This window comes from Vitis riparia, chromosome 10, assembly GCF_004353265.1.
Source record: "Vitis riparia cultivar Riparia Gloire de Montpellier isolate 1030 chromosome 10, EGFV_Vit.rip_1.0, whole genome shotgun sequence".
Taxonomy (NCBI): Eukaryota; Viridiplantae; Streptophyta; class Magnoliopsida; order Vitales; family Vitaceae; genus Vitis; species Vitis riparia.
In genome coordinates, this window is record NC_048440.1 from 21,616,171 (window position 1) to 21,641,648 (window position 25,478).

Genomic DNA, 25,478 nt, shown 5'->3' on the forward strand with positions numbered 1-25,478 from the left:
TATAAATTAAAAATGAGTTAATTATTTTAACTTAATATTTAAATTTATTTTTAACTTTGAGTTGTGATATTAAGTTACTTTTAAAAAAAATTAATTTACTTAATTACTTAAATTAAATTATTTAATAATCAAATTAATTTACCAAATCACCCCTAGAAAGGGAACTTAAATTAAAGTCACTAAAATTGTTGCTTCTTATAATAATTTTATTTTAACTTATTAGAAAAAAATAATTTAATATATTTTCAATTATCTTAAAATATAAGAATTTACTTTAATAATAAATATTTTATAATGATTCATTATACAATTAGCTAAAATTTTGGTAATTAAACAATAATTAGGGTCTCTAATTATATTTGGTTGCTAAGAAAATATTTGACATTTTATAAATTAAGTTTATTAATTATTTAAGGTGTATTTTCATATTTATGTTTTATTATTAAAATTGTTGTAAAATAATAAATTAGAAGGAAACAAAAATTAAAATGTAGGAAGAAAACAAAATGAATTTTCATTAGAGGTCTCTTAGATAGTCACAAAAAGATATACATCATTATGAATTATCATCTACAAGTTCTCGTAGTCTCATAAATTCTCATATTTTATAACAAAAATCAATTTATTAATTTTAGAATTTTTAATTTGGAAAATAGCATAAAATATGAGTTTTTTTTTCTTTGAAAAGTAATTGAAAAATTTTATTATAAGTGTGAACTATGTTTGGAAATTTTAATTAGAGAATTTTCTTATAATTGATGATAATTATTTTATTCCATTATTAAAGAAAAAATGAACAGATCTAAAAATATCTTAAATTTTAAAAATAATTTTCTTTTATACTTGAGTTTAAAAAGAAAAAGAAAGACCAAGTTTAATATTCTACTTTACTTATTAAAAACACTTTATTTAAACCTAGGACATTGGTAGAGACAAATTCAAACGGGCCTCAAACTGGATCAAACAAAAGTTTCAAAGTTGGGCCATGGTCGAGTTGGGCTCTATGGTCCTTCGTGGGCCTTGGGCCCTCCTCACGGACAAGTAGAATCGGCTGCGACGACAGGGAATGTGTGCCGATCGGCGCCGCCCTCCCGCCAATTACAAACGAATCCTCCGCTAAATATGTTAAGATATGGACTCACATATCTCACAATAATTCATGACTAAGCTATTCACTTCTTCAATTTGTTTTCTGTTCGTTCAAGAGTATGGGCCACCTATGTGTAGAGCCCAAATGCCATCACGAGCCTTAGATAATGGGCCTAAGACTCGTGAAGTCCAATAGCCCAATAGGTATGGTCCCTAAGGCAGGAGAGTATAAAAGGTCAAGGGTCTATTCACTTTGAATGATCACATTTTTTAATAGAACAGAACCATAATCTCTCCCGCTTCCCATTGCCAGAGAAAATCCAGTGTGGTTATCCTCCTCGGCCTTAAAAGATCCATACATCTTCAATCAAACTTCAGAAATGAATTTGGGTATGTTCCATGTGAATAAATGCATGTTCTAAGTGAATTCATAAATATATCCTGCTTTGGTCATAACGGAGACCAAAGGCATAAAACTAACAAAATATCCTTTGTCTAATAAGGACAAAACCTCCGAATATTTCAAAACACAACCCATTTTTCATTTTTCTGCACTACCGCTTGCCAAATCCATTTTTGCTGCTTAGTTTCCTCTTTCAACTTCTCTAAATTCAAGTTCGTTCTTCAATTCTCTGCAACGACGTCGTATCGAGAGGGACGATGGCGGCTTCTCTATCATCGGCAGTCTTTGTGGTATCCGTTCCGTCGTTGAAGGCAAAGAAGGGTAGACACTTAGGTTCCTTCAGCTCACCAAACTCTTTTCATTGCAGTCCTCTCTCTTCTTCTCGGTTCCTTTCCAGGTATTTTTCCCTTTTTGGCCTTTATATAGTTTGTTTGGTTGCTGAGAAAAAGGTACGAAATGGAAAATTCTTAGAATTTGAGTTTGCTTTCTCATTGTTTGTGAGCTGAGAAAGCTGAAAACCTCGACGATTAGGTCAGGACAAGTCAACTGTTTGGCTTAGCTGAGTTCAATTCTCCTTATTTGATGACCGAACAGCATACAGCATGAGGGCTTATTCATTTATTTTCTGTCTCTTTGTTTGGCGAGGAAACTGAGGATTTAGAGTTTAGGTATTGGGTGTTAAAATTATAGCGTATTTGATGGAAATCCTGAAGAATATGTTGATTTTGGTTGTTCTTATCGACTTGTTCGAAGTTGTGTTAGAAACTCTCTATTTCGTGAGATAATTAGATTGAATTTGAATCAAATTGTGCTTGTTATAGATTTTTCATGTGTATTGGATAGGCAGACTGTCAATCTGGTAATACTTGTTGTCAAATTTCTGCATGCTGGAAATTTTGAAATGGGGGTTTTGATTAGTTGTTAATTTGAAGTTTGGTTTGAGCAGAAAATTTCATTCAGTTCAAGCCACAATTTTGCAAGAAAACGAGGAGAAAGTAACTGTGGAGGAATCATTTCAGTCAAACAGTTTCCCTGAAGATGACAGTAAAGGATGCAGTGGGGCGCCACAAGACAGTTCATCATCCAGTGTCTTGAATAGATGGGTTATCAAGTTTGAGCAATCTTTCAATGTCTTTCTAACGGTAAATTTTCTCATTCTTTTTTATCTGACTCGATTGACTTCCACTATGCTGTATGTAAAGTAAAATTTATATGTTGAATTGAAAACTTTATCTCATAATCTATGCCTAGTATTCTGTAATTGTGTATGACTAAGTATTTTTTTTTTCCTCTTAGGTTCCTTTTATTTTGGGCTCACTACTTTATCCAATAATCTAGGCCTAGATTTTTGAATGAGTGAAAGTGTTGCCTATAATTTGGGCAGATGATTTGATGTGTAATTCTGGATTACTATTGTCTGCTGGAACCCATGATAACTTGAAGCTTGGTTATATTCCTTGCTTGATGTTTGGATGATAGACCCAATTCTCAGTTGGGTGGAAGGCTATATTCAGAGTGTTTAGTTTTAAAGCCCTTTTCTAAATTCTACATCATGCTATCTATAAATGATAACCTGATCATGTTTATAAGGTTCTTATAATAGATTGTATGTCTTCACATTGCCTCTTCTTTTTGTAATTTATAATTTGGGAAATTGAACTACAAAACGATGACACTTTACTATTGCAAACTATGGCCCTATGTTTTGAGAATCTTTTACGTAGTCTGTTTTCTAGCTGCCATGTGCTCAATCAATGACATACCCTTAGCTTGAGAAAGTGGGGATTTGAGGTGCCTGTTGATTCATTTTCATATTCCTATTGGAGTTCACGTTTTGGAATCTTGGAGCTGCTAGACAGGCATCTGCCTCTTGCAGAAGTTGATACTCTGCAATTATGGTTTAACTCTATCAACCATTCCAGGAGTCCGTGATCAAGATACTTGACACGTTGTATCATGACCGAGACTATGCAAGGTTTTTTGTACTGGAAACAATTGCAAGAGTTCCTTATTTTGGTGAGTGCTTAAGTTTCTTTATTTCCTCAACTGGTTTAGCCCTCTGGGAGGGTCTCATGATTTCTTTGGAAAAATTTTCTAGTGTTTGGCCATTAAAATGTTAGTAAAAGGTCTTGATACCTAAAAATTCTGGCATATACTTAATCCTGCTAAACTTTTAATCAGATCAAACTTGATTTTGCATACCCTCCCACACATCAAACTTTATCTGTAGCCATCTAAAATAGGGTAACATTGATTAATCCAAAATAACCAGTAGTAGGAAATGGAGATGTTCCTTTATTCTTTCCATATATAATCATAGTTTTAGTGAATGCATGGAAAGGTATGCTCAAATTTTCAATCTCTTCACATGTACATAGTTCCTTTAGACGAATTTATTAGGTTTTGCTAAAACTTTTGTATTTGATATTACTCTATGACATTATACAATATTTTTTATTCTAAGTAAAAGTATTTTATTAAAAAAGAGGTGCTAAAATAGTGGCCCAAAATGTACAAGAGAAGGAAACTCATCCCCTTACAGCTGGAACAAAAAGGAAAACTGTCCAAACAAGATGTACAAAAAAAACCCCTCCCTCAATGGGATCCCACCCAATTTATAAAAACTATTAATGACGAAGGATCATCTTTTATAGACAGTTTGGTCTCCGACCAAAGTAAATACACAAAAGAAGCTTTCAGCCTTTGCAAGGACAACACCCCATCTTAAAAACAATTCTATTGCTAGCCTTCCAAACATACCAAAACAAGTATAAAGGGCCCGCTTTCCACACCACCCTGCTTTTGGCCCACCCAAGTGCCATTCCATCCCAAGAGGTTCTCCCTTAATGAAGAAGGGAACACCCAAAATACACTGAATAAGGTAAAAAACAGTTTCCACACCTCCCTCGTCTTTTTGCAATGGAGGAGAAGATGGTCAGTAGTCTCCTCATGAGCTTGGCACAAGAAGCATCTATTTGCTAAGACCCATCCCCTCTTTTGAATTTGGTCCAAAGTTTGAGTTTTTCCCCAAAAAGCTTCCCAAGCAAGGAAACTAATTTTTGGTTACACCCAAGAGTTCCAAATTATCTTCAATGGGAAACAAACCGATGAGTCTGGCTCTAAGACTTTGTAAAGGGACTTTACTGAGAAGTTGCCATCTTTGGACTTCAACCACCTCACCTCGTCCTCCTCATCTAACAACACTCTTTCCCCACACAAGCGCCCCAACAGGTTCTCCACCTCAACCAGCTCCCAAACATTGAAGGGCCTAGTGAAACAAGGGTTCCAACTCCCTCCCTCCCCCCTTTTCCCCACTTGCTAAAACAGTCCGCATATCACTCACCTTAGCCTCCTTGGTTGCAGAGAAAACAAATAAAAAGGGGTAAGATTCACAAAACGAAGAAGTTCCACACCACTTATCATTCCAAAAGCTCACCCTCTGACCATTACCCACCACAAAAGAAAGTCTAGTGTTAACAAGGTGGCCAAGCTTTCTAATTGCTTTCCACAACCCTACTCCATACTCCTCCCAAACCTCCCAGGAACATCGCCCACCTCGATCCTCCCCTTATTTCCCCATATTTTCCCTTATAACTTGGTTCCAAAAGCCTCTCTTTTAGTTGCAAAACGCCATGTTCATTTGCCAAGGAGAGCCTTGTTGAGCAGAGTGAGGCTCTTAATCCTCAAACCCCTTTTTCTTTAATTTGTGCAAACTGTTGACCACCTGACTAAATGAGGTTTTCGCTTGAGAGCCCTACCTCGCCACAAAAAGTCCCTCTGGATATGCTCCAGTCTCATTCTGACAACTCTTGGCAGATGGAGGATGGACAAGAAAAAAATAGGCAAGTTGGACAAAGTACCATGAATCAAAGTGATTCTCCCACCCTTAGAGATATATTGTTGCTTTTACATAGCCATAGATATATTGTTGCTTTTACATAGCCATTCTTTTACGGAATCTTCCCTTAATTCCATCCCAAGCTGTCACGGAATTAAAAGGAGCCCCCCAACGACATCCCCAAATAAGTGGATGGAAGACTTCCCACCTTGCAATCTAGCTCACAAGTCAAATCATCCACATTCTCCACCCTTCCCATCGGGATCAACTCACTTTTATCCAAATTAACCTTCAACCTAGAGATTGCCTCAAACCACATCAACAACCAGCACAAAAACGTCATTTTCTCCTCTCGTGCTTCACAAAAAATCAGAGTATCATCAACAAACAGCAGGTGGGAGACCTTGACCCCTTCATCTCCTCTACCTCGCACTTGACAAGCCGATAAAAGCCACCACAGACTGCTCTCTTTAAAGACAACCAAGGGCTTCCGTTGCTATCACAAAAAGGTAAAGATGAAAGCAGGTCTCCCTGCCTTAGGCCCATAGAGCTTTGAAAGAAGCCTGAATGTGTTATGGTAACAAAAACAAAAAACCTGGCTGTGGATAAACATCATTTAATCCACCTTAACCACTTATCCCCAAACCCCATTTTCTCCATATCTGTAAGCAAAAAAGACCACTCCACATGATCATAGGCTTTCTCAATATCCAACTTACAAAGAATCGCCCTTCCATTGCTTTTCAAAATCGAGTCTATTACTTCATTCTCAATGAGCACTGCATCCAATATTTGCCTACCCTCCACAAACACATTTTGGGTCTCAGAAATCACCTTAGCTAACACCCCCTTCAACCTATTAGCCAACACCTTGGCCAGCCAATGTTGTGATTAGCCAAGTGCAATTTTTTTTAAAATAGTGTATTTTATATTATTTTAATTGGACTTGTGACATTGTTCTGTTTCATTGCAGCCTTTATGTCTGTTCTGCACATGTATGAGAGTTTTGGCTGGTGGAGAAGGGCGGATTATCTGAAGGTGCATTTTGCAGAGAGCTGGAATGAAATGCATCATCTGCTTATCATGGAAGTACTGTTCTTACTTCAAATTTTTGACCTTAATCATATTTTCAAGCTTCCTCTTTTTTTTTTCTTTGTTTCATTATGGTGTGTCATCTTGGAGAAGTTTCATCAATGAATTATGAGGGATGTTTCTTTGTTTTTGCCATAATTTATGCTAGTCTTGTCATGTCAGTGTCTATATTTCATCCAAATTCTGTTTCATGGTTAGAATTTAGTCATATGCACAAGTAGGAAGTTCTAGACCATTTCTAGCTTCATCGTTGTATTATTTTCCTACCATTTGTTATGATGCAATCTTCAAATTACACCATAGGTTTGTTTATTTGCAAATTTTTTCTTGAATATTTTGTTCTCTTGCTGTTTATATAATAAAAGGATTTTATTGCAGGAATTGGGGGGAAATGCTTGGTGGTTCGATCGCTTTCTTGCTCAACATATTGCAATCTTCTATTATTTCATGACGGTCTTCATGTATGTATTGAGCCCTAGAATGGCATGTAAGTATGCAGTTCTGGTTCTTATTTTATGGTTATCTATTAATTTATTTGATAGGCAAAGGAACAATTAATTAAAAAAATGCTAATAAACAAGAGGGCAGAACTTGAGTACACAGGAAGTATAGAAAGGTTGCCAAATGTAGAGAAAAGGAACAGGAAACACATTACCGCAGTTCCACCTTATCCATAAAATCAAGCACAGATGAGCATTCTGTTCCTCCACAAATATCTGAACCAAACAAAGTTACTTTGACAAAAAACAAAATTATTCTTTAACAATTGAAATTGATTTCCCCACTCCTTCAAAAGTTGCTTTGATTTTTCTTCTGCTAAGTAGTCTAGAACAAACATAATGAGGCTAACCTGCAAGCTTTTCTGTGCCTTTTCCCTAAAAAAAACCCGCCTCATCCTAAGAAAGCATCTGTCACCATAAAAGGGAACTCCCATAAAGAGTGAGAATGATAGGTACCAAAACTATGATCTACACCATAATGAAGAAGTACATGTGTAGCTGAGTCATTCTTAGACAAGCAACTCTAGGTAGCTATGGTTCTATCTCTCCTCCTTAGCTGGTCTAATGTCATGATTTTTGCCCAAAAAGCCTCCCAAGCCAGAGCGAAACCCACCTTTGGAGGAGCCCAAGAATCCCAAACTTCTTTGACTGGAAAAAGATCTCCAAAAGCTAACTCCAAAGAACTATAATAGTATTTTTCAGAGAACTTCTGCCCTTGTTCAATTTCCAAACTGACTTGTCCTCATAATCTCTTTTGACCCTTGTATCTTGGATTTGTATAAGGATAGTTTCAACTATTTCTACCCCAAATCTTGAAAAACAAGGGCTCCAATGTGCAACACCTCCCACCTTCTCCCAAATTTCTACTACCCATTTGTATTTTATGGTTAATGTTGTGGTTTTTCCCTCTTCCCAAAATCATGTCTCTCATTGCCTCTTTATTCTATTGTTCTGAATGGTTATAGAAACTAAGGGCCCATTTGTATACCGTTTTCGAAAACAATTTTGAAAAATAGTTTTTGAAAACTGTTCTCAAAATTTTGTAAAATAAAAGTCTGTTTGGAAATTTAAAATGATTTTTACATCTAGTATTTTATTTTTAATCATTCTACATGTTTGTATAATTATTTCTTAAAACAGTCTTCAAAAAACAAAATAAAACAACTAAAATATGTTATTTGAAAACATCCTATTTTCTGTTCTTAAGAACAAAAAACAAAAAACAGTTTTTGATTGTCAAATGTGTTTTCTATGTTTTTTGTTCTAAAAAAAACATTTTGTGCATGATTAAAAAACTATTCTAAAAAACAATTCCCAAACATGCCCTAAGTTTATTTGCAAGCCCACAACAAATTTTTTCTAAGAAACCTTTTTAAGGTTGACCTCTAGCTAAGTGATCATTTTGTGCTCTTTTATTATCCTCTTCTTTAAAACCATTTACTGTATCTACAATGTATTTATATTTGAATGAACATATCCCTTAAATTACCTAACTGTTGTCTTTCTAAATTCAAAGCTCCCTTCACCAAAAATGTGCATGGAACCTTGTGAAAGAATGGAAATGAAATAGCAACTGGAGACTTAGCCTATGCATTGGTAGCTACCATACCATAACCTCATGGACAAAAGCATTTTGGACATTTCCTTCATTGTTCGAATATACTGGAGTGTAATTTTTTTATGCTGAACGATATGAATGAATTGTCATGTACATGGATTGTATAGCATTAATTATTGGATGCTGATTAATAGACTCTTTTATCACTCATGCAGATCACCTTTCTGAATGTGTGGAGAGCCATGCATATGAAACTTATGACAAGTTTATCAAGAGCCAAGGAGGTAAGACTTAAAGAGCTTAAGTTTTGGCAACATGAAAAATGAGACTAACATAAAAAATACTAGATGCCAGAGTGCATGCAACATACAGAGGGGTTAGCCTTCTGACCATTATGTCATACCCAACATCTTAGAACATGCCAAAGGATCCAACTGCATGGTCCTAACGTCTGATCAGTTGCCTAACAAATCCCCTCTTGATCTCCTGTTTCAACTTTGACAATCCTAACATGGCCTGTCCATGAGAATAACATGTGACCCTTCTGTTTCATTTGTAGATGAGTTGAAAAACTTACCTGCTCCTGAGATTGCTGTGAGGTACTATACTGAAGGTGACTTGTATCTGTTTGGTAAGTCCATTTGTTACCACCTTTGGTTCTCTCTCTTCTTAATTGAACTCTTGGTTTAGCATTTCCTTTTATTTCTTTCCAGATGAATTTCAAACTGCCAGAGCTCCAAAGTCTCGGAGGCCTAAAATAGGTAACAATCAAGTCCTGAGTATGGCTCTTTGTGGTTCATAGTTTACTTTTCCCTGCGTAATATTTTTTTTGGATAAGTAAAAGCAATTGTATTAAGAAAGCCTGATGTACACCTTAAAGTATACACGATGTATACAAGGCAACAAGGCCAAAAAGAAAAGGAATAGCAAAAAAATCATCCCCTTACTTACAACCCAACCAATGAATGAAATCGAAAATGGACCATGATGTACAATCTACATGCACCCTAACCCAATCTGAAAACATGTACAACAAAGACCGTAAAATAGCTTGATCCGCTAATTCAGCATCTTCAAAGATTCTTTTATTTCTCTCCTTCCATAAAGTCCAAAATAAACATAAAGGGGCTGCATTCCACACCTTTTTTCTTTTCTTTCCAACAAAGGAGCCGTTCCACCCAAGAATGGTTTCCTTGATAGAATTGGGCATAACCCAATGAACACCAAAAAGAGTAAAAATAAGGTGCCTAATCATAGCTGCCGTGGGACAATGAATAAGCACATGATTTGCTGATTCTTCATCAGCTTTACACAAATAGCACCTACTTGGTAAAATCCAACCCCTCCTTTTCCCTACGTAATATTTTAATTCCCCTTCATGGAGTTGAAGCTGAAAGTTGCTGGAACTTCATATAATTGCTTTTCACTAACTATATTGGAAGATTATTTCATTTACACGATTTATGATATACTTGAGTTGGGAAATCCAGAACCTAAATAGTCATCATGGATATCGATGAACATGAAGATAGGATTGCAAAACAAAATTTTTCTTAGGTTAGAAAAATAGATTAATCTGTCTAAAATAAATTGTTCAAATACTAGATGTTTTTTTAATCATTCCATTATATGCAAATCTTGGAAAATATTGTGATTTTGATTTAATGGGGCCATTTTAATTCTACCAGTTGTTATTCTTAGCAAATTACCACTATAACCAAATATCCAATTTTACTTAGAATAGAGAAGCCAAGAAAGTGTTTGTACACTTGCCATATTTTGATGTCTAGTTTTGCTTGAGCTTAAATAGCAATGGAACATAGATTTCAGCAGCTGATATTTTTCATGAAATGATTGAACAACCTTTACTTCGAGGTACATACCTGCAAGTCTGCACCTATTGGAGGCTTAGGGCTTTTCTCTTTCACATGTTGGTGGGGGAAAAAACACAAACTCCCTTAATTTGTTAAGTTATTGTTATCACCTAGTCTTCAGAACATAACAATGGTTTCCACTACAAATTCTACTTGCTCCTCTTCACTATTTTTTCCTTTCTTTCAGAAAACTTGTACGACGTGTTTCTGAATATCAGAGATGATGAAGCAGAACACTGCAAGACAATGAAGGCCTGCCAGACTCATGGGAATCTCCGGTCTCCTCATTCATATCCTGAGGATGCCTTTGATGACGAGTCTGGCAGCATCCTGCCTCAAGCAGAGTGTGAGGGTATTGTAGATTGTATAAAAAAATCGGTTTCTTCTCATTAAACAAGACACAGACAATATAGCAAAGAGAAGACTGATACAACTGATTCACCAACATGGCAAAAGTTGTCAACATTTACACAAGAATATATATCAGAATATAGGTTTTTTTTTTTTTGGGTTGTTCAATAAATGTGTTTCTGATCTTTTAATGTCATGTTCAACTATGATAGGCTGTTTATTGATGAGCTCCAACTACCACTTAGTGAAGAGGTTGGAAGTTTCTTATTTGACATTATTGTTCAGAATCATTCATAAAGCATGATATTGCTTTTACTGGATCCTGCTTGTGGTTTTTAGTCTACCAATGGGGAAAAGATAGGAAAATTTCTTGAGTTTTCTGGTGTAAATTGATCTTGAGATCTTGAGAATCTGGTAAATTATGTTGTAGATCTACTTTTATATAATGGGTTTTCAGGTTTTCCCACATTTCCTCGTTTGTTTGTTTATGACTAGAAGAGAAACACGAGTGGTCTTTGTGGGAAACAAAGCTAGTGGCGTGTAACATGAGTTGAATGCAGCTGGTGAGTCCAGATTCTTGCTCTGACCAAAATAAAAGAAAAAGGAAATTCCAAAGGAAAGAGAAAATGACAAGGCTATGTTTGGTTTCAGAGCTTAAGGGAAGGAAAATAGAAAAGAAAATTGTAAGCAAAGAAAGAGAAAAATGATAAAAATTTTCATTTGTTTGGATGTGCCTGGAAAAATCGTTTCTGGACATTCAAATAAAGTTACTTTTTTTTTCATTATTTGTCGTTAGCCGAAAAGGAAGTTGTCCTAAATGCAACAACCTAGTGAACTTCCATAATCACCTTGAAAATTAATTTTAATTATTAAAATTGATTTTTAATCATAAAAATGTAGGTGTGTGTGAATTGACCTTGGGTCGATTTGAAATTTAAAATAGTTTTTAATTTTTGACTTTTCGCTTTGACTTGAAGGCTATATATATATTAAAAATTAAAATAAGGGTTTATCATAATGTTTAATAATTTTAGTGCTTTGTAGCCTGTAGGTGATGGTTCCAAATATTGGTTATTATTATTATTTTTTAAATCGTACTCCCAAACAGGCCCCTAAGCCTGCTGAATGAAGCAAAGACAAAGCAAAACTGGAAACGACGCCGTTTAATATATTTGTATGAATCGTATGGTTGCGTCCCTACGAGCCACAGGGAGGAGCGTATAAACAAACGCATTTATCGAGAAAACGAATCAAAAAAACGCCCGCCCAACGTGGGCCGTTTCTACCCTCACAAAAATCTTCTCCTCTCTCTCTCTCTTCACCTTTTTCTCTCTCATGAACAGCCACTCACTACACAGCATTTCATTTCGTTTTCTTCTTCTGTACGGAAACACTAGGTTCATCCTTCCATCCCTCCCTCCCTCCGACCGTCATCACCAGCAGAAGAAAGAGGAATCTAGAGAGAGAGAGAGTCATGGGGGACAGCTCAATGGGCGCTCTGGTCCCCACCGTGAAGCCGCCGGAGCCTGCCGGATCTTCGTCGGAGGCCGTGACTGCACCGCCTCCACCGCCACCTCCGGAGCCGGCACCAGAGGAGCAGGCAGAGGTCCCCGCCGTGGAGGCCGCGGAAACCGGAGTCAGCGAGGTTGACAAGGACTTGCTGTGTCCTATCTGCATGCAGATCATCAAGGACGCATTTCTCACGGCTTGTGGCCATAGCTTCTGCTACATGTGCATTGTGACTCATCTCAACAACAAGAACGATTGTCCCTGCTGTGGTCACTTCCTCACCACCAACCATCTCTTCCCTAATTTTCTCCTCAATAAGGTCGGTCAGTTTTTTGTCGAACATTGTTGTGATAATTTGTCGGTCTGCTGAATTTTGGGATCTGTTTATGGTAATGCATCGTTTAGTTCCCGAGAAAATGCGGTGAAAGAGAGGAAATTAAAATTTGGTGTCTTGGATTTTCATTGCTTGAGATCCGGACAAAATTAGAAATTACACTCAACCAAGCCGGATAAGATCAACTATTCAGCTTAGGTGAGTTGAGTTTTTCCTTCTTCGGAACAAAAGCAAGAGGAATTGTAAGAGACGAAAGTTTCTTTTCTAATATTTTCTCAGAACCAAATGGATGGTAAGGGAAACTCTTGTGGATCTTGTATCCTCATGAAGTTTGATCAAGTTGGTGTTTTAATTTTTCTTCTTTATTGTTGTTTAACTGTCAATTTAGTTTCCTCATTAGACAATAAAATTGCGTTCAATTATCTTGTTACTGTTTTCCTGAGGGGTACACAATACCAGAGATGGAGAAAGCATTCAAACCTGCGCTGTGTTAGTGTTTGTTTAGCGCGGTTAATATCTGCTGATGGCACTTGAGATATTTTATGGTTTCTATTACAAAATTAGGAATCATATTTTAATGTACATTATAATTTTAGGGATAGTCTTTATTCATTTGGGTAGGATTTTGCAGCAATTCATTGAGGACTTGCTTCAGTCTCCTGAAACAATCAGCACTTTATGAGCTGCTGTTTCTTTCCTTATGCATTCCCTGAAACATATAATTAAATTATCATAAGTACCTTTATTGACTATCGAGTATTATTATCCCTCAAACTTCACAAGTATGAATACGGAAGAGTGAAATACCCCACCCTAAAAAAAATAAAAAAAGAAGAAAAAAGCTATAGGAGAGTGTCCTGATAGGAATCATTAACAATTTCAATTGCTCCATCGCGGTGGTTCTTTTTCACTTGGCTGAAGCCTATTGCTATTAATGCTGATGTTGAACTTTCTATAACAAATCTGAAGGTGGTAAAGGAAACAAAAATGAAGTTTCTGTTCCCCTGATAGAATGAGAAATGTTGGGATTGTAATGCATTACTGACAGAATAACATGTTTCAAGAAAAAAAAATGCTATTCAGTTTGAACAGATTTATTGAATAGCATTGCCAACAAATTCAATAGCATTGTGTGTAATTTTTTATGAAATGAGTTTTGCTCATGAGTGTGTCAATAACACTATTCAGTGAACCTTTTTTGTCTGCATCACTTTGTTTGTTTTCTTGATATCTGTTGCCCAAAGAAAACCCTCTTAGTTTGAACAAAAGTCGACAAGCATTTCATATTACCAAATGCCATATTCCCCAGAAAATGGTATTAAAACCAAAATGATCTTTGAAACTGGGTGATATTATATAAATTATTAACAAATAAGATATCAGTCACAATAGGAATTTTTTTTTCTGGTCCTACTTATCCCTGTGGCATCCTCTTAACCTCTATACAAATTCCAAATGGCCACAGTTTAAGGGCAGGGGAAATCTCACCTCCATTATTGAGAAGGTATCTGATCCAATCCTTGATTAACCTTTAGGATTCCCTATCAACATTTCCAACCCTGCGTGTCCTCACAATCCACTCTGCCTTCCCTTTAAGCTGAGGTGATTCACTATCCGTGTGGCTAAACCTCCTCTATACTAGAGCTTACTATAAAGAGACAATAAAGTGTGTATATAAATATTCTATGTAGACACCTTTCTGCAACTTTACTTTTGGTTAATTTTCTCACATGTGCCCAAACCATTAAGGTAATGTCAATCACCTGATGTAATGTCTGGATTCAACTTCAATGTTGTTGTTATTTTTTTTTAAATAATTCTAAAGAACACACTACTCTCTTAATTGCCCATCCCATGAACAAATAGGTATGTGTTCTAAATTTTTTGCAAAATTAGGGTAATTTGTTTGTTAGTATTTTGTTGGAGGGTTTGTTTGAAGAACTTAGTGTTACTCTAGGGAAAAGGAACTCTCCTCGTTTATATGTGACTGTGTATGTCTAGTTTAAACTGATATGTGGATATTTAAGTACTAAATTTAACTCTGAAACATGAGGCTCTACTTTTTTGATTGCCTTCTCTTATCTTTAAAATTATTAGCATCTTGAAATTATCTACTTTGAAAGGTAGGCTTATGTATAAACTCTCTTCATAAAAAATTTCAGTTTTTAATGAAGACTTCTGCTCGTCAAATAGCGAAAACTGCAACTCCTTTTGAACATCTTCGCCAGGCACTACAGCAGGTCAGTTATTATATCAAATTTGAAAATTTTGCAAAACAAACTTATAATTGTTCTTCTTTGGGTTAGAAAGTAATAAAATCACCTATTTTCCAATTTTAGTGCACAATAACTTCATGGTAACAATATTTAATGTATTACTCCATAGGGAAAGACTGATATATCCTCTTGCATTACAGGCGTGATTATTTTCAATATGGGTCCTCTTGAATGGACTTATTACATTTGAGTGAATTTTGCAGATCTCCTACAACTTAGGGTGAGATCAAGGCATACATGAGATGTTTGTCTCATGCCTTGAGGCTTGCTTTACCTAATATTTCAGGTGGCTCATATATATCTATATATCACTTGCTAAGAGTGATATTATCCTTGTGTAGCAAGGTGATGAATTTTATTTCTTACTTGAATTTGATTATGATCACTCACATTATTTAGAGCACAAATTGTTGGATATAAAAGGGAGATGACTCCAATATATGATCATGAACGGTCATGTACTAGCTGCAACTTTTCCATTGATCTTTCAGGATAACAGGATTTTTCGCCAGTTTAGTGTGTCAATTTTATTTCTTCTCCTAATGTATTGGATCCAGATTCACTTAAATTTTGCATTTTACCACCCATGTAATTGTGCTTTGATTTGTATAGAGTGTGACTTGCTTGTGATTCTTAGACAGGGTTGTGAAGTGTCAGTTAAGGAGCTAGACAGTCTGATGTCTCTCCTTGTGGAGAAGAGGAGGAAAATGGAGCAAGAAGAAGCTGAGACAAATATGCAGATTCTGCTTGATTTCTTGCATTGTCTAAGGAAGCAAAAGCTTGAAGAGCTCAACGAGGTTCTTGAACTTGAACTTATTTCTTTCCAGCAGTTACATTTTTCCTCTTTTAAATTAAGGATTGGTTCTCTTCCAAGTGGAAGTGGTAGCATTTTCTTGTAGATATACACTGGTAAAACTGGAGGTAGGTGGGCTACTCATTGGCGGGGTTTACCTCAAAAAGGGGAATAATACTACCAAGGATCAAACTACAGAGGATATTTTCCTTCTTGTTTTGATGTGATCTTTTTCCCTGTTGGATGACTGCTTTAAGAATTTAACCAAAAAGATTGTTTCCTTTTTAACTGCACCAGATTAAATATGTATTAATAGTTTTCTTTTTTTTATTTTAGATACAAACTGATCTTCAGTACGTTAAGGAGGACATAAATGCTGTAGAAAGACACAGAATAGATTTATATCGATCAAGGGAAAGATACTCAGTGAAACTGAGGATGCTGGCTGATGATCCTATTGCAACAAAAGCATGGCCTTCATTGACGGATAAGCATAGTAGTGGAATTATCTCTAGTGCCCATAGTACACAAGGCCGGATGGGTGCAGGTAGTTCACAGAACAAGAAAGCTGATGTAAAGGCTCAAGTAAGTTCTCATGGATTACAAAGAAAAGAGGCTTATAGTGGGTCAGATTCACATGTTACTCAATCAGGGCTGGTTGTAGCAAGAAAAAGGCGGCTCCATGCACAGGTTAGTATTCTTGCGAGATTTCACATCCACTAACCTGGCTATTGGTTTGAGTTATCAGATAAATATTTATTTTAATAATCATTGATACCAACTTGAGAATATCCAAATTTCCCACTGGTTGGATCAGAGGATGACCAGTGAGCATGCAAGAAATCTGGACCAAATCTATAAATCCTTTGAGATTTCTTTTATGAAATCGGTTTCTGTCTTTTGGATGGCTAGAAAATATCCTTGCTCATTTTTTATATCCTTAATGCGCTTGATGGTGCTATTATGCTGTTGACCAGCTTCTCTCATTGCATGTTGTTGAAAGACTAATAATGACATTAAAAACCTATTGTTAGAGATTAATTGTTCCAAACATGTTCATGTTGCCATCTCTTGTAATAGTTCAATGACCTACAAGATTGTTACTTGCAAAAACGGAGGCATTGGGTGCGGCAACAACATAAACAGGAAGAAAGGGACACAAATTCTATTCGAGAAGGTTATCATGCAGGTCTTGAGGATTTCCAATCTGTGCTAACTACGTTTACGCGATATAGGTATATATATTTTGATCATTTTCTTCCACTATTTGTTTTTAGTTCCACATTCCTGTTTCCCTTTTAGGAGCCTTCTGTGATGTCCTTATTGCTGCTTATCTGCATTACAAATTTTCAGATAATTTCTTCACCCTTTGTTGCTTACATCCTCTATTTGGTTGTTTGAATTAGTCGGTTGAGAGTCATTGCAGAACTTAGGCATGGGGATCTTTTTCACTCTGCCAATATTGTGTCAAGGTGTGTTGAAATGCATTCTATACTAATTACTTACAATTATTTTTTTAACTCCCGAGGTCAGAAAACGTTTCTTGATGTTACCCTTTTTGCTGTTGTTGAATTGTTAATTTGCATTCATCATATTAATTGTACTTCAGTAAATAATGAACAAACTGTTGAGTTGAGTATTTCCCATATTTTCTTGCAGTATAGAATTTGATCGAGACGATGAATTGTTTGCTACTGCTGGAGTTTCACGGCGGATCAAAGTTTTTGAGTTTTCCTCTGTAAGGGTTGCACAACATATGCTGCTTTCAGATAGATTTTGTTATTGCACAATTCAGCTTGATAAATCTTTAAGCCTAACTATTTAGTGTGAACTACATGAATCCTGTTTAGCTTTTAGATCTGTCAAAGTATTTACTCTTCATTGAGTGCTTGAATCCTGGGCTGTGAGTCCTTATGGTGCCACCAACTTGATGGGAAGAGTTTTACTTGGTAAATTTATAAAAATATTTCCAAGAAAAGATCCAGGACAAATTGTTTATACTAGTAAATTTACAAATTATTTCCCAGAAAGGCTTTGGGGCAAATGACTTATGATTCCATTCATTGCGTGGTCCGTTGCTACCTATACTCAAATTCCAATTACTGGTGGGTATGAGTGCTGTTCTGTGCTGCTTTGTTACCTTGTTATAATGTTCATATGCATAGTTGCCTAGCTAGTTTTCTAGACTATGTGGGTGCAAAATTTATGATATTCTATCAAATCTTTAAATTTGATAATGCATTTTCATGCATTTGATATGGAAAAAAATATGCAGTTACTTAATATATCTGTATCAACTAAGCTGTTTCCTGAACAATAGTTTTTTTCTTATTTGTATTGCTATGGAGGTTTTTCATTGCTTTGGCTGTTGATCAACTGATCACATGACCATTTAATTTGGAACTTTCCATCTTGCCTTACGAGCATTATTCAACTGTCTATGCCTAAAATCTCTTTACCGTGACCCCTTCAAGTGGTGCTACCAGCTGATGATTATCTTAAACAAAACATGTTTCAGTATGTATGTATTATACTTGTGTCTTCTATTGAGAGTTGCAAGTGTTTGATTGTTTTTTAGGTAGTGAATGAACCAGCAGATGTGCACTGTCCAGTTGTGGAAATGTCCACGCGATCAAAACTTAGTTGCTTGAGTTGGAATAAGTACACAAAGAACCATATAGCTAGCAGTGATTATGAAGGGATAGTAACTGTTTGGGATGTAACTACTCGTCAGGTAGAAATTGTATCTCTTCTCTTCTGTTAATCTCAATTACATCATATATGCACAAATGTTGATCTGCATTCACAATTTTCTAACCTCCCAATGATTTCGAGTTTGTTCACTAAGATTCTTTTTCTTCTAGAGTGTGATGGAATACGAGGAGCATGAAAAGCGAGCATGGAGTGTTGATTTTTCACGCACTGAACCTTCAATGCTTGTATCCGGCAGTGATGACTGCAAGGTAGTTGGAATTTGAAATCTATGGGAAATGGAACATTGTGTGATCTTGACATATAGACTGAAGATTGACTATATTCCATGTATGGGTCACATGTGTGGAGGAGTCAAGGAAGAACAGAACCATCTCTAAAGCATTTGCTAGCCATGTTTCAGCACTCGGAAAGAATTGAGCAAATAGAAAAGGATTAAAAACCATATGGAGACCTAGGCATGGAGATTGTTCATATATCTCGTATATTTTGGTTAATCTTAGCTATCGAGAAACACAAATTATTCCTTAAGAAGTTGGTTACATCTTTAAAAGGTAACTTAGTAATATTATTCCAAAATGAAGCCAAATTGACACTCTTGGAAGCAGAGCCTTAGGTTAGCATGAATACTAGCAAAGTCCATATGTGTAAGGTTTCGTTGTGGTATCTGAGATTATCCTGATAAAGTAAAAACTTTTTAGGATATTGATACGAAGTTCATAAAGTGTCTTGTCATGTACTGACCTGAGCATATCTTTGTAGTGCTCATCTATTATTAGAGGTCGAGGTGTCATTTACACTCTTTGAGGTATGAATTCTGGTTGTACCAATGTGTTTGTACTTCACAGAACACACAACCTCATTGTTGAAAATGTTTTCCCTTTTGCTTTATAAGGTGACTGGATCAAGATAGTCTGTTTTATGGTGTCCTGAGTCAGAAGCTGAAGAATCTGAATTTTTCTGGATTAGCTTTCAATGTGGCAAAATAGAATTACTAAATTTCTTTATTACAAAAGCATTTCCCTTTAGCCTGATCTTGTTTTTTCTTCCCCTGCATTACATTTTGATGGGTATGTGGAATTTTTAGGTTCTCAGTTCCCATTTGAAAACTCGTAATTAGAGTATGTGGAATTTTAGCAGTAAGCTAACTCTGATTGATTTTTCATTTTAGATGAGTTTCAGTGTGTTGTGTATCTCTGTTCTATGTATCAAACAGGTCAAAATTTGGTGCACAAAGCAGGAAGCTAGCGTTCTTAACATTGACATGAAAGCAAATATTTGTTCGGTCAAGTATAATCCTGGATCTAGCATTTACGTCGCAGTATGTATTCCCAACCTTGATACTTATTGTTCTATTGTTCCCTCTAGGCACAAATGTCTATAAATATATAACTATTGTAAAGGAGGTTTGCACTTAGACACCCTCTTTCTGTTTCTTTGTTTCTCATTTAATGGAAAAATAATAATAATTCAACCTAATAAAACTTATCAGATCATTTTGGGCATGTAGTTGGATAAAATCCATATATAACATTAACTATTGGCATTTTGCAGGTGGGTTCTGCAGATCATCACATTCACTATTATGACCTGAGAAATATCAGCCAACCACTGCATGTCTTCAGTGGGCATAGAAAAGCTGTTTCGTATGTGAAATTCTTATCTAACAATGAACTTGCTTCCGCATCCACTGACAGCACATTGCGATTGTGGGACGTAAAGGAAAATATGCCTGTAAGTTATTATGTTTTTATTGTTTATTTTGTTCTATCCCCGCATTATAAATCCCTCTGTATGGTGATACCTGCCAATTTTTTTACTATGTTGACCATCCATTTTTGCAAAATCTTGTGGAAATTACATATGGTACGAACAACTAATTCATCTCAATTCCTTTTTCATAATTTTTCTTAGGTTCGCACATTTAGAGGGCATTCAAATGAGAAGAATTTTGTGGGTCTCACAGTAAACAGCGAATACATTGCCTGTGGCAGTGAAACAAACGAAGTGTTCGCGTATCACAAGGTTACAAAATACTTAAAAGAAGCTAGCATTAGGCATCTAGTCCCAAACTAATTTAATTTTTGTGTTCACTTGCAGGCCATCTCCAAACCTGCAGCTTGGCACAGGTTTGGTTCATCTGATTTGGATGATACTGATGATGACAATGGATCATATTTCATCAGTGCTGTGTGTTGGAAGAGTGATAGCCCAACAATGTTGACTGCAAATAGCCAAGGAACGATAAAAGTCCTCGTACTCGCCGCCTGAACGGTAAAAGAGATAATAAAATTAAGATTATATTATCAACTTTTAGAACTGCACCCCCCTCCCCACCCTCCACATAATTTATGAGGGTATTTATTTGTATATAATCATCATTCATATAGCTTCATAGCTGCTTACTTCTTGTCAAGGGCTTTAACACAATCTAGGACTTCATACTTTTGCCTTTTACTCAACCGATGAACTGCGGCCTTTGCAAGTGTATCATATGTTACCCAGAGACTCAAATGTATTCTATTTTTGGAATTTCAACTAGAATTGTAGACTAAGTTGCCAACATTTTTCAGGGAATCATCACTGTCTTTTGATTACTGATATCCTTAATGGGAATGGTGATTTTCTGAAGTCCTTCCAATTGTTGTGAGCTTTTCTAAGCCTTTTTGTTTTCTCCCCTGAATATTTCAATTGTTGTTCCAGAATTTCTTCAATAATACCACGTGAAAATAGCGTACAGCTTTGGTACTGGTATGAAAATTAAACACGGCAAATGCCAGATTGATTTCAAAGCTTTTATCAGGAAGAGGAAGAAGCATAAACGAAAAGGAAACCTCAGGTCCCATCCCTTACATGTGAACTGATTTCAAGATTAGGATGGGACCTAAGCCGAAAGGCAGTCCACAAACTTGAGTTCCTCAATATAAATTTTTTAGATGCTCAACCAACCATGAATTCTCTAATTTTCAAGGTTCATAAAGAAGTCATCCATGTCATCGAAGCTTAGTGGCTTCTATTCAAGAAGCTTCACTGACCTATTAAAATAAAGCAGTTCTTTTATTTAATTATAACATAGGTTGAAAAATGATTTATATATTTTTTAATAAACACGTTTAGGCTACGTTGGTTATTAAAAAAATATTTTAAAATAAACTTTTGTATTTGGAATCTTGGATGAAGTGTATTTTTTTTTTTTAAAAAAAAAATCTTTTATAGATACATATATTCAATGTTTGAAATATCAATAAACATAAATATATCGGTATTTGGATTTTACGATTGAGATTTTGACGAAAATATTGATTGAGATTTTGACAAAAATATCAATTCAATAAAAATTGTTCAAAATTCATATAAATTCTTAAAAAACTTTTAAAAAGTAATAAAATAAGAAAGAATGTATATATTAAAGTTATTTTGTAAGTGTAATTGATATAAGTATGATTAAAGATGATATTTATCAAATTTTTATAAAAAAAATAGTTTAAATAATTTTTATTTATTTATTTAAAATTTTTTAATATACTTTTATTAAAATATGTTTTATTACATTTTAAATAAAAAATTAAACTGATTTATATAAAATATTTTATTTGAGATTTAATTTTTAAGATTTTATTACAAATTTGTGGTGAAAACTTTTTCTTAACATTAATTTATTTAAATAATTTATCTTATCAAATTAATTTTAATTTATAAAATATTAGAATTTCATTAAGTTTTTTATATTATAACCATTTTTAAGTAAAATTACATTTTTAATATTTTAAAATAAAAATATTTAAAATTAAATAAAATTACAAGGATAAATATTTAAAATGTTTGCTTCGATTTTTTTTATTTATGAAATTTTGGATTTTTACAAAAATATTGGTGATATATCACCCAATTTTTTTTGATGAAAAATCCTCATATCAATAATCGATGGTCGACTTCACCTACTTTCGATATTAGTCGACAAAATATCTTGAAATTTCAATCCTTGCATATATTATAATAATTGTTTTATTTTATTTTCCTCAATTTTTTTTTGAAGCAAATGTAATTTTGTTTGAATCAATTTTTAAGAAGTTTATATATTTTTTTCTTTTAAAAAAAAAAAAAAGAAGAAAGAGGCCAAAAGTCAAGTTTTATTTTAGTTATATGCTATTTTACGTTGAATTTTATTTTTATTTATTTTTATAATTTAAAGTTTCCACATCATGTTTTTAAAACGAAAAAACTATAAAATCATTCCAAATCATCATGTCCGGGAACGATAGAACATGTGTCAACACGCGGGCGTATGTGTTGTCATACCATATTTGGTGGTTAAAAAGACAATAGAAGAAGATAAATTATTTTATTTCATTTATTATAAAGCATAAAATAAAAATATATGCTCTTAATTTTTTTTTATTTTACATCGGAAAAAGATGTGTGGAGAAATTAATTAAAGTATTAAATCAAAGCTTATTGCACGCCCACTTTTCTTTGTTTCCTCATTTTCCTACTCCCCCCTCCTCACACTTGGATTTCCGTTATGCCAAGTGGAGCCTCCAATTTCTAAACTTTTTTTTTTTTTTTTGGCCTTTTTCCTTTTGCTTTTGCTCTCTCATTTCCGGTCAATGTTTCACCATTTCAGTTTTCTTTCTTTCCACGACACTCCCTGCTCACTCATCACGCACTGCGCATGTTATCAAACGTCACCCTCCCTTTCCACTGTGTATAAAAAGGAGGAGGAGAAGGAGAAGATGTTCATTCCTCAGATCCTCTTAGATTCTGAAACCCGGATGAATCCGGAAAATTAATCTTGAATTCTCTTCCTAAAATTCAAAGCTTTCGCGCCAAAAAGAAGTCATGAAATTAGAAAGCTCGGAGGTCGAGATCTGTACGACGGTTGTCGGAGCTCCATCTCCGACCGGGCAGATCTCGTTGGTGGCTAAGGTTCAGGGGAGCGTTGATGAAGCTGATAGAGATGGAGAAGAGCTGTTCGTGCCGCCTCTGAACTTCGCGATGGTTGATTGTGGCGTTTTCAGGTCTGGTTTTCCCGATACTGCCAACTTCACCTTCTTGCAGACGCTTGGCCTTCGTTCGATCATGTGAGTGAATCGCTATTGCTTTTTCTTTTTTCTTTTTTTCGGTTATTGTTTGTTGTGAACAGGTGTTTTGATTTGGATTTGATGATATGTGTGTTTTTAATGTAGATATCTCTGCCCTGAGCCTTATCCTGAACCGAACATCGAGTTTCTCAAATGTAATGGAATTCGGCTCTTCCAGTTCGGGATCGATGGATGTAAGGTTCGGTTTTGCTCTTTTTTTAATTAATTTAAATATCGATTTGGCGTTTGATAATGCGGAGAAGCTAATCGAATTACTAGTATGAGGTATATGGTACTGGAATTTTGATTATCGATAGTGGAAAAGTTGAGCTGTTCATTTTGAATTTTGGTTGAAGATTCGATGTTATGAAGTTCCAAATCTGGTATTGATTTCTAGAAATTGATAAGTTTCTGGTAAAGCATAATCTCGTATGTGGTTCAATTGCTTGGAAATTGAGACGGAGATGAGAATCGAACTCAGTTATTTATACGGCCATATTTTGTGTGGATAAAGCGAAATATTTGTTAATAATTTCTTAAATTCCTGAGATATATTATTTTCTGCTTGTTATTAAATATAGCTATTAGTCTTGATTGAAGAACGCTTTAGGGGAATTTAAATAGCTCGATCTAAGGCTATTTGATTCCAGAACTCAGAATTTCTCGGATAACCATCTGTTCTTCACAAGCAGTTGTTAGATTAACCATAATTTCATAGCTCAAGTAACATTCGTTTGAGAGTGAGTATCCAAATAACATCCATATGAATCCATGTGACCCGTGCGAAGTAACATTCATCTGTTTCAGAAACAGTGTTCTTTGATTAACCCAAAATTTGAAGTCAAAATAACATCCTGGGTGAATGGACTCATAGAGAGAAAACTTTGCTCCATGTGGGTTGTTCCACAGAGAACTCTATTGTGATCTTAGGTATGAATTTGTTCACAGAATATATTTGTCCATAGTTTGAACCTTACGTTGCTCCAATGCTCCTTGTGATCTCTTACTTTCTACCAATAGACAGGGGTACTGTTGGAAATTTTTGGTTAGTCATTATACAATTAGTTGGAATTTTTCGGTTTGTCATTATATAATTATCAGAAAGATAATCACAAATTTGCATTTAAAAACTCCTTTTGTCTTCAAAAAGTTGATAGTTGATAATGTTGGCACTTGGCAGGAGCCTTTCGTAAACATCCCAGAGGACACAATTCGTGAAGCATTGAAAGTGGTCCTTGGTATCACAATCACTTCAACTTTTAAATAACTTTGTGCCCAACATAGGTTGCTTGCTTGCTTTAGAATCTGCTCACCCATGCTTGAATTGTCCGCCATGCAGATAAAAGAAATCACCCACTCCTCATTCATTGCAAACGAGGGAAGGTACTCTCCTCTTAGGATGGATTGCTTGGTGTAACCTCATACAAAGATGCCTCGGTTCTGAATCTTCTGTCCATTAATGCGCAATGTCTTTTATGCTTTGCAGCACCGCACTGGTTGCCTTGTGGGATGCTTAAGAAAGCTGCAACGATGGTGCCTGTCTTCAATTTTTGATGAGTACCAGAGGTTTGCTGCCGCCAAAGCTAGAATATCAGACCAGAGGTTTATGGAGTTGTTTGATATTTCCAGCTTCAAGCACTTGCCAATGACATCTCCACCTTCTAGGAGGTGCCAAAGCTAAAATACCAGAGAAGGTTTCTGGAGTCTTCCTTTTTTTTTTTCTTTTCTTTTTTTTAAGATTACAAAAAAAAAAAAAACTAGAGATACCATACAGACCAGACCGCCCGCGTAAAAGAGTAGTAGTTGAAACAATTCAAAATATTCATTGGGATGGATTGAGTTTTGAGTTGTTCGTTGATGCGTATTGATTCATAGGGATGGATTGAACTGGCATTGAGTTTGAGTTGGGAGTGTCTGCGTAGAGAAAATTATAATAAAGTTCCTGTCCCAAAACAAAAGATTGTAATGTGGTTAGCCAGGCACTGTAATATTAGTATCCTATTTTAAAAAAACATCTTTAAATCTGAATGATTTATTTTTAAAAAGATAATTTCAATTCAAATATTAA

General features: G+C 35.2%; 3 protein-coding genes across 5 annotated transcripts; all 3 read left to right on the forward strand.

The window, feature by feature from the left end:
• The first annotated feature begins 1,634 nt into the window (after window positions 1-1,634).
• On the forward strand, window positions 1,635-11,079 carry LOC117924230 (ubiquinol oxidase 4, chloroplastic/chromoplastic-like). Its single transcript, XM_034842818.1, has 9 exons — window positions 1,635-1,889; window positions 2,439-2,634; window positions 3,415-3,508; window positions 6,304-6,419; window positions 6,801-6,909; window positions 8,696-8,764; window positions 9,040-9,111; window positions 9,194-9,241; window positions 10,542-11,079. Exons 1-9 carry the CDS (start codon window positions 1,750-1,752, stop codon window positions 10,745-10,747), a joined length of 1,050 nt encoding a protein of 349 aa, XP_034698709.1. The 5' UTR covers window positions 1,635-1,749; the 3' UTR covers window positions 10,748-11,079.
• Window positions 11,080-11,983: 904 nt separating this feature from the next.
• LOC117923835 (E3 ubiquitin-protein ligase COP1-like) lies at window positions 11,984-20,967 on the forward strand. Of its 3 annotated transcripts, none has more exons than XM_034842316.1 (13): window positions 11,984-12,533; window positions 14,711-14,788; window positions 15,466-15,621; window positions 15,954-16,307; window positions 16,698-16,852; window positions 17,024-17,089; window positions 17,277-17,355; window positions 18,196-18,351; window positions 18,482-18,580; window positions 19,546-19,650; window positions 19,884-20,063; window positions 20,244-20,354; window positions 20,430-20,967. In XM_034842316.1, the coding sequence occupies exons 1-13, from the start codon at window positions 12,180-12,182 to the stop codon at window positions 20,598-20,600; spliced, it is 2,064 nt and encodes a 687-aa protein (XP_034698207.1). In that variant the 5' UTR covers window positions 11,984-12,179; the 3' UTR covers window positions 20,601-20,967. The 3 variants fall into 3 exon arrangements, with proteins under 3 accessions (XP_034698207.1, XP_034698209.1, XP_034698208.1); XM_034842318.1 differs by lacking the exon at window positions 11,984-12,533 and adding an exon at window positions 12,541-12,840; XM_034842317.1 differs by lacking the exons at window positions 11,984-12,533; window positions 14,711-14,788 and adding an exon at window positions 14,988-15,169.
• A 2,002-nt stretch (window positions 20,968-22,969) lies between these two features.
• LOC117923291 (probable tyrosine-protein phosphatase DSP4) lies at window positions 22,970-25,422 on the forward strand. Its single transcript, XM_034841516.1, has 5 exons — window positions 22,970-23,410; window positions 23,516-23,609; window positions 24,591-24,648; window positions 24,750-24,793; window positions 24,897-25,422. Exons 1-5 carry the CDS (start codon window positions 23,169-23,171, stop codon window positions 25,089-25,091), a joined length of 633 nt encoding a protein of 210 aa, XP_034697407.1. The 5' UTR covers window positions 22,970-23,168; the 3' UTR covers window positions 25,092-25,422.
• The last annotated feature ends 56 nt before the right edge of the window (window positions 25,423-25,478 follow it).